General features: G+C 37.5%; 1 protein-coding gene across 1 annotated transcript in view; it reads right to left on the bottom strand.

The window, feature by feature from the left end:
• The window catches only part of TNFRSF11B (tumor necrosis factor receptor superfamily, member 11b), a 28446-nt gene that overhangs the window by 8560 nt on the left and 2191 nt on the right, over positions 1-17695 (bottom strand). Inside the window, exon 2 of the mRNA XM_011941078.1 lies at positions 764-1133. Coding sequence (XP_011796468.1) covers positions 764-1133 — 370 coding nt within the window. The remainder of the gene's footprint in view (positions 1-763; positions 1134-17695) is intronic.

Genomic DNA, 17695 nt, shown 5'->3' with positions numbered 1-17695 from the left:
ACAAATGTGGTAGAAAAAAATGTGGGTTACTGGTTTAAAAGATTCAATACACATGAGCCCTACCCTATGAACCTGTTCAAGATGAACACATGAGCCTGTTCAAGATGCAAAAGAGAAAGCATTTTGTTTATAGACAAGTGCTTGCTCCTGGCTTGACAATCTGTTTTGTCTAAGATAAAGAATAAGCTCATTGAAGAGATGCTGCTATAGTCTTGATCCTCCCAGACACTAAGCTCCCATGCTAAAGGAAGAACTAGCCTTGTTTTTAATAATGAAATGCAATTCCCCTCACCATTCTCATTTTTTACATAATTAATTATAACTGCTTATTGTTAGCACTCCAGAGTCTCATTAATATCAGCATAATTACTCTCTTGGTATAAATTAACATTTCTGATGTTTGTCAAAAAGCACTGCAGTTTGAAGGTGTCCATGCTGAAGTGAAACACAGAGATCAGACTATCAGCAGTGCAACTCGAGTTGGTTTCTTCAACAAACAAACAAACAATCCATCATGCATCTCATGAGAGAACAATTTGCTGCATTTCAGATTTGTCACTAAATTGCCCTGTAGTGGCAAAGTATTCCTCTGAGCAATGGTCCTTTGGAAGCACTCCAGACATGTAGTACCTACCTGGCAGATTCCATTACCTTTGCAATTTGCTATCCTAGAATGTCATCAGAAGAAAAGTGTTCTCCTAAACTGTCACAATTATCTGACTTTGCACGATCCTAATTAATTTTGCTGCACATTGACACGTACCAGCTTGCACCACTCCGAATCCAGGGGGGCAGCTCCTGTGTTTCAAGCAGAACTCTATCTCAAGGTAGCGCCCTTCCTTGCATTCGCACACACGGTTGTGGGTGCGATTGCACTCCTGCTTGACGTACTGCAGCTCCTTGCACACGGGGCTGCAGTATAGACACTCATCACTGGTGTGCCAGCTGTCTGTGTAGTAGTGGTCAGGGCAAGGGGCGCACACGGTCTTCCACTTTGCTGTACAATGTTGTTTTAGGTAGGTACCAGGAGGACATTTGTCACACAACAGCTGATGAGAATTTTCTTGGTCATAATGAAGGTACTTTGGAGGAAATGTTTCCTGGGTGGTCCACTTAATGGAGATGTCCAGAAACTAGAAGGAGAAAGGAACACAGTGGCATCTTAGCATGAAAATAGGGTTGTTCTTATGTGCAATAGTATCATTTAACTCAAAAAGTCCTGTATTACCTTAAGCCTAATGAGATTTACCACAAAGTAAGCTTAGAAGCCATGATTTTTGCCTCCAGGAGCTTAATCTCAAAGACCAGGAATGCAGATAGCAGTGCTATCTGCTGGATTTTACATTTTAAGTAAAATCCAGGCTCAAAGACGACTGGAGTAGAAAGCCCGTCAAAATAGAACTATAACACTTAGATGCACTGCTGAATTACCATGTGACCCGAAAGATACTGTCTTCTTGGGTTTCAGGATTATCTCTAGGTGAGTGAGTTGGATTAACTGGTTGTTCTCAGAACAGCTACACCAAAATCACCTGTTAAAAATGTAGATTCCTGGGGTTCATATCCTTAAGTATTCTTATTCCACTGACGTGGGATTGGGCCTGGGGATTTAAAACACCTGCAGTGCTTCTGACGCCTGGGATGCATACTAAAAATTTATCTTTTCATTTATTCATTTGACAGATAATTACTGAGTCCTTAGTATGTGCCAGGCTTTGTTCTGGGCACTTGGGATACAACTCTGAATAAAAGAAGCAAGAAATCCTGACCTTATGGAGTTAATCCAATTAGAGAAGTAAAAATAATACATTATACTAAATTATGCAAGTATTGTTTTAAACAAAAAGGAGAGAGAGTAGGTAAAGAAGCCTGGAAACATGGAGGGGAAAACAGGGAGATTAACATTTCTAAGTAGGGTGTTCATATTGGGGACTAAAGGATACCTCTTTCAGAAAGGATACCTCTTTCGGTTTTCCTATTCTAAGACTTTTTGATTCCAAGAAAATACTGAAGAGTTGGTGATATGTGAAGGTACATGATTACAACAGTCATTCCTATCATCATTCATGCAACAGATATATGTTGAATGCCTTCCAGGTGTCAAGCACCAGGAATATGCTGGTGAGTCAGACATGACCCCTGTTCTCATAAGCTTGCAATTCATGGAAAAGTTTCCTCGAATGTAAGGTTGATATTTTCTCTAAACATCATATTGATCAGCAGTCTTGACTCTCATAGGTGAATGACATCTAAGAAAATATTAAGTAAATTAAATGACCACATCTCTTCAGGTGTACTGGGGTAAATTTCAGGGAGCAGGCAGGGTTCAGAAGTTTCCATACATAATGGCAGGAAGAGCCTGTGCAGTAGGGGAAAGAGGATTTCATGGACAAGGGTGCCACTTGGAAGGACAGTTTCAACTGGGTATTCTATCTTGTATTTAGATCCCCAAAGGTCTTCCGTGGAGCACTGAAGTAGTTCTTCACATTAATTACAGGAATCACACACTCAAAAGAAACTGTGTTATTTGTGTGTAGGGGGTGGTTTGTTTGTTTTTGGTACAGGGATCAACACTGACTATTTTCAGGCTTTGGGGAGGTGGTAAACCAAACAATAATTTTTTCCAAACTCTCTTTGCAGAATTCAGGAAATCTCACAGGAACCCCCTGACCTGGAAAAAACATACCAAGCTAGGGAAACAGCACACCCTTTTGAATTAGGGGTGGCAAAGATAAAGAATGGCCCTTTTCATAAGCATTTGAACGTTTTAACTAAAGTAACTTCATTCACTTCTTATGAAAGCATGGCAAGCGTTTTGGGCTGATTTGACCTAATATGAGTCGATAAACCAGAAGAGAAGAATGAAACATCTCATCCAGAGTCATTGACCTCTTCACAGAGACAATTTTCAAAGAGAGGGAGTGCTATAATGTAAGGAACTCCCAACCAACAATAAGCAAAATTCAGTGCAAGCTCAGAGGTGCTTCAGTGGTCTTTTCCGGACACTCCCTTGACCTAAGAGTTTCTAGTGAAAGCATCTTCTTGAATTTTCCTGGGGCTTTTAATTGTCTCAGGTGGAGTGGGTTGACACTAAATTAAAGAAATAGACCAGTAGTGAGTGGCAGCTCTGGTTTGTTCTGAATCTTTCAGAAATAGATGGAACCTATTTCTTCATTCAACACACACTCATTGAGCATTCACTATGTACCAGGCATCATGGAGGGAACTTAGCATGTGGCAAGAATAAAACACAAATGGTCCTTGCCTTCAAGTTCACAGTTGAGTGAGCATGCAGACAATAATAAGAAATAATTACGGCAAATAGTTGCAAATGATCAAAGTAATGCAAGAAAGCAAGATGACATGTCTGACTTTCTTGCTAGTTTGTCATTTGAATATATACTGGGACATCTTTCAGGGCTCCTATGATATAATTAATCCTCCTATAATATATAGAAGAATTATATATGATATATAATTCAGAGCTCCTATAGTATAAACAATTCTCAATATTATAAAATGAGATTTCCTGATTCAACTTGCAAAAACTTGTGAAAGTAATGAGAAATACTATTTTCTCTTGCTGTTCACATTCAGTTTCCTGGAAAGCCACTTTTGAGAGTTGTGTTTGCTTTCAAGAGGCCTGGCATAGAGATCCGGAGGGATTCCTTTATCTTGAGTGCCACTGCTAAGTGAGTCACATCCTGGTAGGTAGGCGTCCTGAAGTTTTCCCCAGCAGAACTTCTCACTGGTTTCCCTTTCCCATTTCAACACGGTTCAGGTGTGCCCATTTGTTCATCAACACACGGACTCTCCTTCCTGAGAACAGGATGGGAAAACTCCACAGATGGTGCTTGTGATCTTCATTACAAGAAGCCATATAAATACAGATATGACCAAGAACACTGATGCAATTTATATTTTTCTAGGTATTTGGACATGATATTGTTGGTTTCCAAAAACCATACTTCAGAAATTTGTTGCTCTTTCTTAAAGATACAGGGAGGTTGAGGTAAAGGGAACCCACAGAGAAAATGAAGAAATAAGGTCAACTTAAGAATTAGAGAGTATGTTAATGAAGGTAATGTCTCTAAGGCTATCACGTGGAATAATCATACACATTTTTAAAACTTGGAAAGCCTTGAGAAATTACAAACTTGTTTTCAGCAAGGTCAACTGGGCCTCTGTGTTTTAGTTGAAGATTTTTCCACTTTGGTAAAAAGACAGGCTCTGTGTGGCCAAAATTGGATGTTTAGGTCTCAATCTTTGGTTAGCCCCAATTCCCACACAGAATTTCTGGACTCAGTTACTGGACAGAGGATGGGCAAGATTAATAGAGCTCTTCATCTCAGTCCTTTCTCTCGGTTTCTTCTGCTTATTTCCTGGAAAAGCAATGAAAAGGTGCCACAGGACAGATCACCTTAACATTGGATACAGCCCCTTTGCCACTTGATAATATTTAAAACCTAATAAGACCTTAAAAATTCATTTCTGTGTAAAATGCAGACCCCTGGTGAGCATCTGCCCAAGCTGGGACACATGCATAGGAGTGTCTGCCGAAGCATGAGGTGCTGTCTATAAAAGAAGCTACTCCGAGATGGCGCCACTGCATTCCAGCCTGGCGACAGAGTGAGACTCTGTCTCAAAACAAAAACAAAACAAAACAAAAGGCTACTCTATTTTTTTGTGTTTTATGCTTGACTTTTAAAAAAGAAATGTTTTTTTCTGTGTTCTTTCTTTCATCCTCCTCCCATTCCCTGGCTACCCATCCTTTGGTATAGATCACTTATGCTTGAAGAGAACCTGAAAGTCTTCTAATCTAGTGCTTCTCATCAGTCCAGAATTTCTTCCTGAAGCCTCCATTCCTTTTTTTCAAAGGACAGTTAAGGTTCCATCTCAGCTAACTTTGCCCCTCTCCTTGCCTTCCGTTTTTAATGTTGAGCAATGTTAAAGAATTTTCCATTTTAAGCTTAAGCATCTTTTCTCATATATCAAATGCTAGCAGATGATGGTAGTGGTTAAAGATGGTGGGTGAATTGAATTAGCTGTTCTCTAATGCCTTTTCTAGCTCTATCATTGTATTATCCTTTGGTTTCATAGTTTAATTACCCAGTAAACTTGGAAAAAATGTCTTGCTCTAATCCCCTTCATGCTTCTTGTTCCACCTTGTTTTATTTGTGAAATCCCTCTTCATTGCAGAACTCTTTACCAACCTCCCCTTCTCAGATTCCCCCATGCCTTCCATTCCCCCTGTAAAATCACCAGATTTCCCAGCTTATCAGTTATGCCTTTCCTCTAGCAAGCCAGCTCATGTTTGATCCTGCCAGTGGAGTTGTATGCTTAACAAAAGTCAGTTCTGAATCTGTTTATGCTACTTGTAACTATAATTAGGAAATTCAATTAAATATTATGTAAACCAACAAACATGAGGGTGAAAAACATTTTTCTATGAAAAGTAAATGGAATGCTTTGGAATGACTTGAGAAAAATGAAGCCTTTCCCTTACCCTCAAAATAAAACACACAAAAAACAACCTATTGCAGAATTTGGAATAGGTGAGATAACTGTTAAGACAGGGAAAACACCTAGAAGGATCATTTAATCAATTAGTTTCATAAATAGCTTTAAGTTCCAAAGCTGAATGAATGGGTAATACTTACAGAAGGGGGTTTTGTAAGAAAGGCAGCATGAGACTTAGCAAACACCGTCTCTAAGAAGGAGGTTAGTTGTATCTCAAAATACAGAGGAATGAATGTTTACTTAAATGTTTTAAGTCAAAATAAAATATTTAAGATATATGTATATAATTTTTATTAAATGCTCTGATTTTGCAATTAATCATTCAGCTGTTGGTCACAAATATACAAATTTCTAATGATAATTTCCCATATTTAAGAAGTAGGAAAGTATCATAACGGTATATGCAAGAAGAAAAAAATAAGTATTTTGAACATGGAATTTTATTTTGTCTATGTCAATTTTATTTTATTTTTATTGAGATGGAGTCTCGCTATGTTGCCCAGGCTGGTCTTGAGCTCCTGGGCTCAAGCAATCTGCCTGCTTCAGCCTTCCAAAGTGCTGAGATTATAGGTGTGAGCCACTATGGCTGGCCTGTTTTGTCTGTTTCATTCAAGCATACATGTATTAAAGCAACTCTGTGCCAGACAGTGGAAGAATAAACAATGTATATACTATTTTGGTTTGCACCTACTTAGAATGTTTAATCATTGTTGTTATCATTAAGTCTTCACCAACTATAAAAATGAGTCAGGGTAATTAACTTGTTTCACGTCATAGTAATTAGTGCAGGCAGAATTCAAACTTATAGCATGTGTCATATAAAATGAATTTTTTGGTCAAATCCTTTAACATTTACCAAATGCTTTCCCTTACACTATTTCCTTCATACATAGTTCAAAAGTAAGCCCTAAAGTGCTTAGTTTTCATTCAGTCTCAAGGGCATAGAGTTAGAAGATCGCCAATGTTAAGAGATCAATCACAACCTTCCTGAAGTCCAGATAAACTGACCTTGACTTTTCTTTGTGCTAAGACTAGCTCTTGTCCAAAGCTACTGAGTTGAAAATTTCTCAGATCACAATTGATTTGACTAGAGAATTCTACTGATGTATGCGTCTTCCTAAAAAAACAAAAGAATACACTTGATCCAGCAAGTTTATTTTTGCATTATGCAATGTAGCCAGTCCCATACTACTGGGCTTGCTCTCTGTATGCAGAACCATGCGTGACACAGTGGGTTTCCATTTAGGGAAATTCATTAAAAGAAGCCCACACAAAGTCTGAAATAACCAGTTGGTTTGGGAGTTCCTTTTGTGATCCCTCGTCATGATCTTTGCCACAAAGAACTATTTGAGGACTACCCAGAGTTAGCTAAACTTCTGGTCAGTTTGAAAACCATGTCAGTTTACAGTTCATCTTAGCCAAGAAAGGAAACATCCAGGATGTATACTATGGTGAATTTACTAAAGATCTCTTGTAGTATAAGTCATGAAAGTTATCAAAAACCATCTTCCTGTGAATGTCAGTTTATTTGATTTTTTATAGTCTTATATTATACCTCCTCTCCCCTTTTCCTCCATTCCTCAAATAATTCATTTATTCATTCAACAAGCACTTACTGAAACAATTGCTATGTTCTGAGAATATGGCTAAGTGGAGTTGAATAAGTTAATGTTAGCATGCATCCAAAAGCCCATTCTGATGTAAAATACTTACAAATCACTGCAAAACAATTGGAGGAATAAAAGGGGAGAAAGAAGAGCAAGAAAAGACTCAATAGAGAAAGAGGTTGGAAACTGTAAGGGGTACTGGTAATGGAGAAGGAGAGGAAGGAATAGGTATGACATGTTGGCTGGTCGCATTGGGAGGGGGTGGTGCTAAGAAGCAATTGAAGAGCATATCCATGAATTCTAGCCAGTAGGTAGGTGGTGTTGCCATTAATTACTGACAGCAGGAAGAGCCAACAATTATGGAGAAAGAGAATGAATTTGATTTGGAACATCTTATCTGCCTTCTATAGGAGACTCAAGTGATGATGTCTGGTAGACAATTAGAAGTATGTATTGGGAACTCAGGACAGAAAAGCAGCTGAAGACACAGCTTTCATGGTTATGAGCACATAAACTGCTCTAGAAACAGAGAGACTGGAGTGACATTACTCAAGGAAATTGTGTACAAGCCAAAAAGGACAAAAGTGTTAACCCTTGAGACTTACAAACATTTGGTGAGGTAGGATGAAAAAGGGAAGGATAAAAAAAAAAAGCTAGCACAGAGAATTTTAAAAAGGGTGCTAAATCTATATACACTATGGAATACTATGCAAGCCATAAAAAAGGATAAGTTCATGTCCTTTGCAGGGACATGGATGAAGCTGGAAACCATCATTTTCAGCAAAATATCACAAGGACAGAAAACCAAACACTGCATGTTCTTACTCACAGGTGGGAATTGAACAATGAGATCACTTGGACACGGGGTGAGAAACATCACACACCAGGGCTTGTTGGGGGCTGGGGGGCTGGGGGAGGGATAGCATTAGGAGAAATACCTAATGTAAATGAGTTGATGGGTGCAGCAAACCAACATGGCACATGTATACCTATGTAACAAACCTGTATGTTGTACACATGCACCCTAGATCTTAAAGTATTAAAGAAAAAAAAAAGGTGCTAAATGGGTAAGTTCTTAAAAGTGCACAACTTGGCAATTTGATCAATCAATTAACAAAAGCACTTTCAGCTGGGACACCTGCATTTAGACTCTGCGTACCATAATTCCAAATTCAGCTCCACCACTACTTAGTAACCATGATCTCACCTCTACAATAAAAATAAGCCTTATTTTTACCTACCTCAGTACAATTGTTATATTTCAAATCAACGGAGGGACACAAACTTGGTAAGAAATATGGGTCAGACTATCATGAGACATTATTACACATACTAATTACACAGGAGGTAGGAAGTAGAAGACATTTCAAATCAGACTCATTTCTGGAGACATTTTGAAGGTTCTTGTTCTGTATGAAGTAATACACCTAAATTGTGCCATAAGTTCATTTTCTACCCTATTCTTGTCTCCAGAAAAAAAGAACCTTGGATTTGTTGATAAAATTAGTTTCAGTATCTTCCCAATTGGCATCATTTTCTTGATCCATTGTAAAACAAATGATTCAAGGCAGTGCCATGACTTTGTTTAGAAAACTCAGCTAGAAAATAATTTGTCTCCGTATTTCTTAAATGCTTAGCATGGTGTCTTACACATGGCAAGTATTCAATATATCTAACTTTTTTCAAATCAATAGACATATAGATTATCTACTATGTGTCATTAGGATCATTGGAATTATACGGATGCCAATAAATATTCACCATGTAAAGGATACATTCGCAAGGACAAGCACAAAGCCTGCAATTTTCTCATCTGTAAAATGATAGTGATGACCGAAAGTGCCTAAAGGAAGAGATTTTTGTAAAGCATCTTTCATCTCACGTGGTGTTTTGTATGTACTGTTCCATTTGTTCTTAACTTCCATTTTAAAGGTAAATGTGTGAAAAGAGCAGATGACTCATGGGAGAGGTTTATCTACTGCTGCCAGTTCCACACCTGAGAGTCTACCACTGCTTAATAGTTTTCACAATAGCCAGTTGTTTGGCCGAGGATTATGTCTCTAGGTAAGGCAGGAAGGGCAAGTGAATTAAATCTGTTCATCTATACAGACCTGATTTGCTTCCAACTGCTTTCCTAGGTGAACAGGGGAAAAGAAACACAAACAATTATGATTTATTAGATGAGTCACTGGGCCAGATTCCACACGGTTTTGCTTCCCTTGAGGCTGAAAACTGTCTTCAGGTAAAATTTAACTTTCAGTGTAATTTTTATTCCCTCCAGAAGTTTCCTTTAGTTGTCTGAAGGCTTTTAAATTAATTAGCAGTATCTTGTTTGTGTTTGGAATCAATCATAATTGTTAGGTTTAATTTGCTTATGATGTTTTTTCGCTTCTTCAATGGGAATGTTATAGACAATATTTGATAGATTAACAAATAAAGGCAAACAAACAAACAAACAAAAACAACAAAAAATCTGAGAAAAGAGAACTTGTAATGCAGGGATATGCTTAAAACTTTCCCAAGAAGATATATAGAAATCGCACATATTTTTATCTCATAGATCTTAATATTTCTTCCTTTGGGCTTCTGTTAATCATCAGATTTGAGAATTAGCATCAATTTTGTAAAGCCATTTCAACAGCAGGGATGACCGAATTTTTCATTGTAATTATCTCATTCAGGCCCACCTGACAAGCACAAGGGTAGCACCACTACCTCAGGGTCTTCCAGCTACAATCCCTGGCATTCTGGCTCAGAACTGGAAAAATATTTTTATATGTTGATATTTTTGAGCATCAATTTTTAAGTTCCATTTTATTTCTACAGTTGCTTTTCTTTGAAGATAATGCATTGCTCACATTACCTTATGAATCCCTTTTGGTTTTTAATGACCTATATTAAAGCCCAATCATTATATGACAATGGACAGCTGGTGAAAATTAGATATGAAAAGCCATGTGATGATGAAATGGAACAGAAACTAGAAGAAGAGATGGACTAAAACAGAGTCCAAGCTAAACCTGCAGATACTGACTGCATGTCTATGATGAGCGAAACATCATGTTGGAAGCCCTGGGTGATATGGCAAATATTAATAACTTAGTATACTATATTATTGTATAGTGGGCTCTATACTCAGCCCTTTTTTCACATGCTATTACCATCATCCCCTGCAACAATCTCTAATGAGATATGATTATCCCCATTTTACATATAAAGAAACCGAATCTCAAAGAAGTTGAGTGACTTTTCAAAGGTGTCAGAACTAGCACACATTCAAGCTAGGATTTAAATCCTACCCTGTCTGAACCTAAGCCTTTAACAACTGACTTTTCCCTCTGGGAACTTGCAGTTATGAAGAAGACAGACATATAAATGACCAGCTACAACACAAAATTCAATATGATTTACTGTCTATCCATCTACCTACCTACCTACCTATTTGACCATTCATCCATCCATCCACCCACTCACCTATTCATCCATCCACCTATCTAGTCATACTGGTGAATAAATGCTTCTCCCTTCTTCTCTTGTCCTAAAATACAGTACTTTACACAACCTCTCTGGAAGACAGTCCTATGAGATTGAGTAATCGGTTGCAATTTATACTAAGCAATAGCTTCTCAGTAATTTGCTCCCTTGTTCTCCTTCCTTTTCTACATTACTCATCATACACTTACTCCTGCTTCCCCAGGACTGTACTTTCTAAAAGGTACTCAAAGTGTTTTTGTTTTACGTTCTGTTACCTAGGGAATCTGGGCTTAGACTCATGTCCACTAAGGCTAGGGCGTTTAATTGCTGAAGAAAAGAAATACGGTAAACACCTGAAGCTTGAAGAAGGAGCTGAAAAAAGGATGAGAAATATACTAAAATCACTTCACCCAAGGATTTGACCCTCATGAACCCCATCCTGGGCATTCTTAACCCCTGTGGAAAACTCTGAGTTCAGGGTATCCACAGAGGTTTTCCTCTAATTAATGGGTATTTTTTACTGGACTCAGCTAATATATATACACTAGTATAGAGCAGAAAAATTTCTCAGCTGGGTAACATTAGGGAAAGTTATGTAACTTCTCTGAACCTCAATTTCCTTCTCTTTGAGACAGAGATACTAATCTCTGCATCATAGGCTTTTTGTGAAAATTAAGTGAAATATGGTATATAAGGTCCAAATATAGTACCTATTCTAAAAATGATTAGCGTCTTTCTATTTTATGGCTTCCTCCTTTTGGCTTGGCTTAAATGGGTAGAAGTTGTAGATGAAGATAACTGAACTTCTACAAAGGAAGAGTCAACTGGAAGCAAGGAAAAGCAAGATCTCTGTTTGCTTACTGTCACATAATAGGGTGTTTGATTTGGAGTCTATTGTTAAGTGTCTGTTGACCTTCCCACTTTGTAGCCCAGCTAACCCTTTATGTAATCTAAATTTTGAATTTTTGAATTTTCAGCAGCAGAAGGCAAAAGAGATCCTTCTTCATGAATCCCTCTAACAATAGCTTTGATGAAGAAGAGGTTGGAGAATCTAAAATCACAGATTTAGTCTTTTGGGTTATGTAAATGTTCTTTGCAGTTGCTTACCCCCAATGGTCAGATATAACTGGGATTTGGCTACTGAATAAGTCAAGGATGATTGGGTCTTATGTCAGGCCAATAAACAACTTCAACCATCTCACTGGCTTAAAAACAACAAAGGTTTATTTCTCAGACACAGTAAAGTCCCTAGTTGGTCTACTGAAGACTCTTAACATTGTCTTCTGTCTAGGACCTAGGATGATATAGCAACCAACACCTGAAATATTGCTGATTTACTGTCAAGGAGGAAAAGGGACAAAACAAAAAACTTTGGGAGGGCTGTATACATCAACTATTAAGTGCTCTAATTTGGAAGTGACTTACATCATTTTAACTCATGAATTACTGGCCAGAACTATTCACGTTCTCCCTGACCCCATCCTTATCAGGAAACTAGGATACACAATCCCACCAAGCTTCTGGAAGGCAGAAGAACCGGGAACAACTGGCAAAGAGCACTAACAAATACACTATCCTCATAAACATTGCTCATGGGGATCTATTGGCATTTATTTTAGCACAATCTAGTTGGGTTTTTTTTTTTTTTTTTTTTTTTACATTTTTACTGGATATTAAAAGAAGAGATATGAAACAGAGCGTGGGTGCAGAGGTTTCTGTCCATCAGCCTGGTATATTATTCAAGTGTAGTTGTTAATGGTCATATGCCAACATACCCATTATCATGCTTATTCTGCCTGAGGGTTTGACATTTATTCCACAGAACGGTGTGCAGTTGTCAAGTACTTCCTTGTGAATACAAATTCAAAGAAAATTCAACTCAATGCATCTAAGGAGACTGCAAGTGATCATAATTACATCTCTTCAGTAAGTCCTGAGGGGATGTCTTGAACCTGCTTTTAACTAAATGGGATATGAAAAATACGCACATTCATAACTTCTATGCATACTGGCTAAAGACAAGAAGAATGTGTCTCAGAATGAGAAGATATTTTTTGGCTTAAAAGAATAATTTGTGACTCTAAAATATATAAGTAATACTACCTAACAGTAGGTAACATTTCAAAAGCTGCTTCATCTTGTGGTCTCACTGATTTAAATAGGATTTCTTATACATGAACCAATGGGGCAGAATAAACTTTGACAAAGGCAACAAAATAGAATATTTTAAAACATTCCTATAATATTTTTTATAGACAAGTCCGTTTGATATTTGCATGTTTTGAGCAGGAAATAATGCACAGTCATGTGTGTGTGTGTGTGTGAGTGTGTGTGTTTAATTCAGATGGCAAAATCTTTACATCAGACCTTCCACATATCACCTATTCTAACACCTCTATTTTAGCGATGCTGGAAGTAAGACCCATAGAAGTGGTGTCACCCATTAGAGTTCAGAGACTAAATAGAACTGAGAACTTTGGAACCTGGCTTTTAACTAATTGGAATATGAAAAATACACACATTCATAACTTCTATGCATGTTGGCTAAAAGACAAGAAGAATGTGTCTCAGAATGAGAAACTCTTGCCTCTCACCACTGCCATTGCAAAAGTATTGTCACCATGACCCACAACTGAATTGTTAAATTACATTCTTTGGCGATGGTGGTGGTGGTGAAATTGATGCAAATTGATGGTCAAGGGAATTTTTTAAGGAATAGAGTGCTGATATTCATATTTCTAAGAATAAAAGAAATCATTTTTTGGAACAAGAAAGTAGTATTACATGGCAAGAGAACTGAGGTTTCTGGATCAAAGACCAGAGAAGAAAATTGGATTTACTAAAGGCAGCCACAAAGCTTAGATGAGTCACTGTCTTGTCTTGAATCTAAATTCATCTTGACACCTATTTTCCTATTTTATTGGTGATTATTGAAGAGGTTGTTATAGAAAAAGTCCAGTCTGAATTGGAGTACAAATCTTAAAGCTATTGATTTTATTTTTAAAGAAGATTGCTTCAAGGAAATTAAATATTTTAATAAGTATTAAGACTATAAATCTAGAGAGGTGAATTTTTTAAAAAATCACAACAATAAAGTGGTAAATCAAAGCCATTATCAGCACATTACTTTTTTTGGAAGGGCTTTAGGAATTACATTTCATTTCCTCTTGCATCCTCTATTCAGTTATGGTCTGGCTGACTCAGGTGCTTCTGAGAAATTGGGGTGAAAAAAAAAACTACTCAAGCCCCTCGGAAAGTATGTCAACTTGTAGCTGGAAAGAACCATTTTGTCTGTAGACTGTTCTAGCCTCGGATCATTCATTTAGAGAGGCCAGGTAAATGTGAGAGAGAGTGGGTACCACTCAGTTTCTTACCTAATGTGTTGTAACACTATTCTTATCCCTTACAACTGTCTAAAATGATTCTTTTTTTAGACTTTCTATGCTAGTTACCCCAAAATATTCTGTGGTAGTGAGTTCCAAAAACTAATTACATGTCACATAAAAACACCGTCCTTGTATCTATTTCAAGTTGGCCATACCTCACTCTTTCTTCTCGCGTAGATAGTTTACGGATGTTCCTAGGATTTCCGATTCACTAGTTCCTGCTATTGTGGGTTGCTAAGTTTTATTTTGATTCTTGTTTTCTTTTCTAAACATGGCTGCTACTGCTGTTCATATTTGCATTTTGTTTACCAGACTATCAATATCAGAATTGTGCTCTGGGGGCAGCCTCACACTCTTCCATCTTGGCATGTGAAGTCATCCTTCTCTAGGGCTCCAAAAGTCTTCTCTAGGCTGATGAGACACATTTTTTTAAATCTCCAGCCCAGCCTTCTCCTGCACTCTGAAATATTTTATGTCTAAATGCCTACTTGACATCTCTACTGAGACATGTTACAAACATAAAATTTATCAAACCAAAAATGAACAGTTGATGTCCAAACCCACCACCATTTGTTCTCCACTCAGTAGCTGTGTATACCTGTATTCTCTATTCAGTAGATAGCACACAGTCCCAGCTGGATGAGAAGACTAGAAAACCAGTCCTACCGGGCTTAGATTGCACTCCAAATATCAGTATATGAATCTGGTTCACTTTTGTTACTTGCTTAAGAATGGGCTTTTGTGAAGGTATTGATATGAACCTTTATAGTAGGAATGTACAAATGTATTTAAAATATTGGTCAGGTGGGTAGGATGTTATGTGTATCTTTTCAAAGAGATCAAAGTCAACATCAGAAGTGAACTATCTGGCAGTAAGCTAAATTCTGTTAGAACATCCATGGAAATTGCTAGTAGATTATCCAACACCCTAGCAGATCTCTTTATAGCTCCTTTGACTCAGGAAACACAACTTAGTGTCATGCACTATGGAGACCTTGGGGCTACAAATGAACAAGATGAAAATCTGTGCTTGCAAAGAGCTCATCCTTTGCCACAGAGGTGGTGCTATCCCTTAGGAGAAGTTCTAAGAATCTGTGGGGGCATTTCTCTGGTCATAATGACTGTATGCTGCTGGACATCCTGAACAATGAAGAATAATCCCATATCCCACACACGTTCATGTCCTATTGACCCCTGATATAAGTAGTCTAAATAAAAAAACCTGTTTATTATTATCTGAGTCTAGATCAGAACTCCATTTTATATACACACAAAGTGTTTTTTGCATGATTGTTATCCATAATTTTTCAGGAATTTAACAAGATAAAATGTGATAGAAGAGTATTAAAACTTGTTCTGTTTAAAACTCTAGCAACATTTGTTCACCATTTCAGAAAGTCACAGCACCAAAGCCAATGCTGACCATGTTTTTGAATCACCAATATTATACACATTCCCCAGTCTTTATTCCTAGTGATGTGTCCATGGCAATTTTACAAAAAGATGCTAGCATATCACTACTTCTTTATGTCTTCTAGTGAAGCCTATTTTATTATAAATTACTTTCCTTTTCTTACTCTTTATAGTATAGTTATGCCAGTATATTGATTTTTAAAAATTATATGTGCAGGTAAAATATATGCACTCTGAATTTCATTTCAGGAGAGCAAGGAGGTTGTTACAAAGGATTTATTGTAAAAGTGCATGGAAGAAATCTGATACAATTGAGCACTACTGCCCTACAGGGTAAACCACACAAATATCCTGATAATTTTGGCATCTCTGCTCCATTGTAGCAACAGAAGGAGCAGCTAGGCATCATCAGTCAAGGCTTTCATGAAAACATACATTTTTGTAGGATTACTGTTTCCCTTCAAAATATTCCCCAGTCTTTTTTTTTTTTTTTTCTTTTTCTTTTTTGGCTGCAAAGGAGAAACTCAAACTAAAGGAAATGTTGTTGGTTAATGAGATGCTAGAGAAAATAATGCTTTTTGCAAAAAGCTTTCACACAAAGGGAACATGCCAGCAGGGGGCTGAGGGTTGCCAAGAGCAAAACCCAGCAGGCAAGTTAGTGGCTAGGAGAGCAAAAGTACCTGAGTGTGTGTTTAGTTCCCTTTGATCAACACTGCCATAGCTGTCCTTCTAGAACTAACCGGATAAACCATCTGGTGCAGAACCCTTACTTCCCCGATCAATGGAATTTGACAGCTGTAGTTTCAGCTTAAGAAGTAAAATTTGAAACTAGATTGAAATGAGAAATTGTGCTGGAGGTTGCTAGGTGACCCAGGCCAGGAACGTTGCTATGGACAGGGATCAGGACTGTTTTGGATTGAGGGTTTGTCAGATTTTCCTAGAAACTACAGAGTATTCGTTCTCTTAAAACAAAACAAAAAAATACAAACAAACAAACAAACAAAAAAAAAACACTTAACCACTAGGGGGAGGGAGAGGAAACCAAAATAACAACTATAAAACAACAAAAAGCCCCCAAAAACATTATCCTACAGGAAAACAGACCAGACATTTTTCCTGGGAAAAAAATAAATCTACTCCCTCCCCTGCCCACTTCTCCACCCCAACTCCTAGTATCATAACATTAATTCAGAACTTAGCTTTGAGACGTTCAATGGATAGTTCTGATACTAAATGATGGGAAGTTTCAGCCATCAGTTAAAACCTAAGCCTGAGTGAAGCAGAGAAGGCCTCTGCTTTACTGCATTAAGGAACATTCCAGGAAAAACCATGTCTGTGACATTATTCGTACTAATGACAACATCCCATTCCTACCTCCTTCTCTGCTTACCTACCAGCATATCCTCTGCTCTCAGAAAAAGAATCTAGAATTCTATTTTGCTACACAATCTTGCCTTCTCTCACTTCTTTGGTCCAGGATGCCTGATTTTAAATCTCCAACAATGAAACATCATACCCCTCCTCCAGGATGACAGTAGATGGCTATCTCTCCCTCCTCTGAGTATCATCAGCACTTCGTTTACATAATTCACTTGGCTCTAGATTTTCCTATAGTTAGTTATCTGTGAGCATCATGCTAGAAGCTAGTGTTGATATGAAGCAGAAACTTTACGTGGGTATCTTGGATATATGCATATCATTATTATCATTTTATAAAATACAAAACTAAAATTCAAGAAAGAAGTAACTTGGCCACAGTCATTTCTCAGGTAAGTGGTGGTACTGGTATTTGAATCTTGGTCCACATGATAACACTGCACTAGGAACTTCCCTTATAAGATGCTATAGGGCAGAATCTTTTATATTCCCAAGTCACCCATTAGTTTCTGTTTTGCAACTCTATATACACAATCACTTGCCCAATATCTGCTTTCTCCATTACACTATGGGTCCATGGTGACAGGAATAGTGTCCATCTTGCTTTTCACACTGTCCTGATGCCTAGTGCTAGTGGAATGCCCATTATAAAGAAATAAATATCTGTGGTGCTTCTAGTTCCTACAATGGCACCTTGGTTTTACAAAAGGGCATCTGGACTCTATGTGTAAATACGAAGTGTCCATTTGCAATCATTTTCAAAATAAAGTAACTCTCAGAAGCTAAAGGGGAAGCAAAATTCTTCCTATATAAAGTATTTACTGTGTTCACAACAAAAAGTCTTCTCTTCTGATAATGCTGTATCATCTAAAATTAGTATAATGTCTATCTTCCTGTACAGACCACATATAAAAATAT

The sequence above is a fragment of the Colobus angolensis genome, unplaced genomic scaffold (genome assembly GCF_000951035.1).
Source record: "Colobus angolensis palliatus isolate OR3802 unplaced genomic scaffold, Cang.pa_1.0 Scaffold198, whole genome shotgun sequence".
NCBI classification, from domain to species: domain Eukaryota; kingdom Metazoa; phylum Chordata; class Mammalia; order Primates; family Cercopithecidae; genus Colobus; species Colobus angolensis.
The sequence above is the reverse complement of the archived record's forward strand: the minus strand, read 5'-3'. Positions and strand labels throughout refer to the sequence as shown.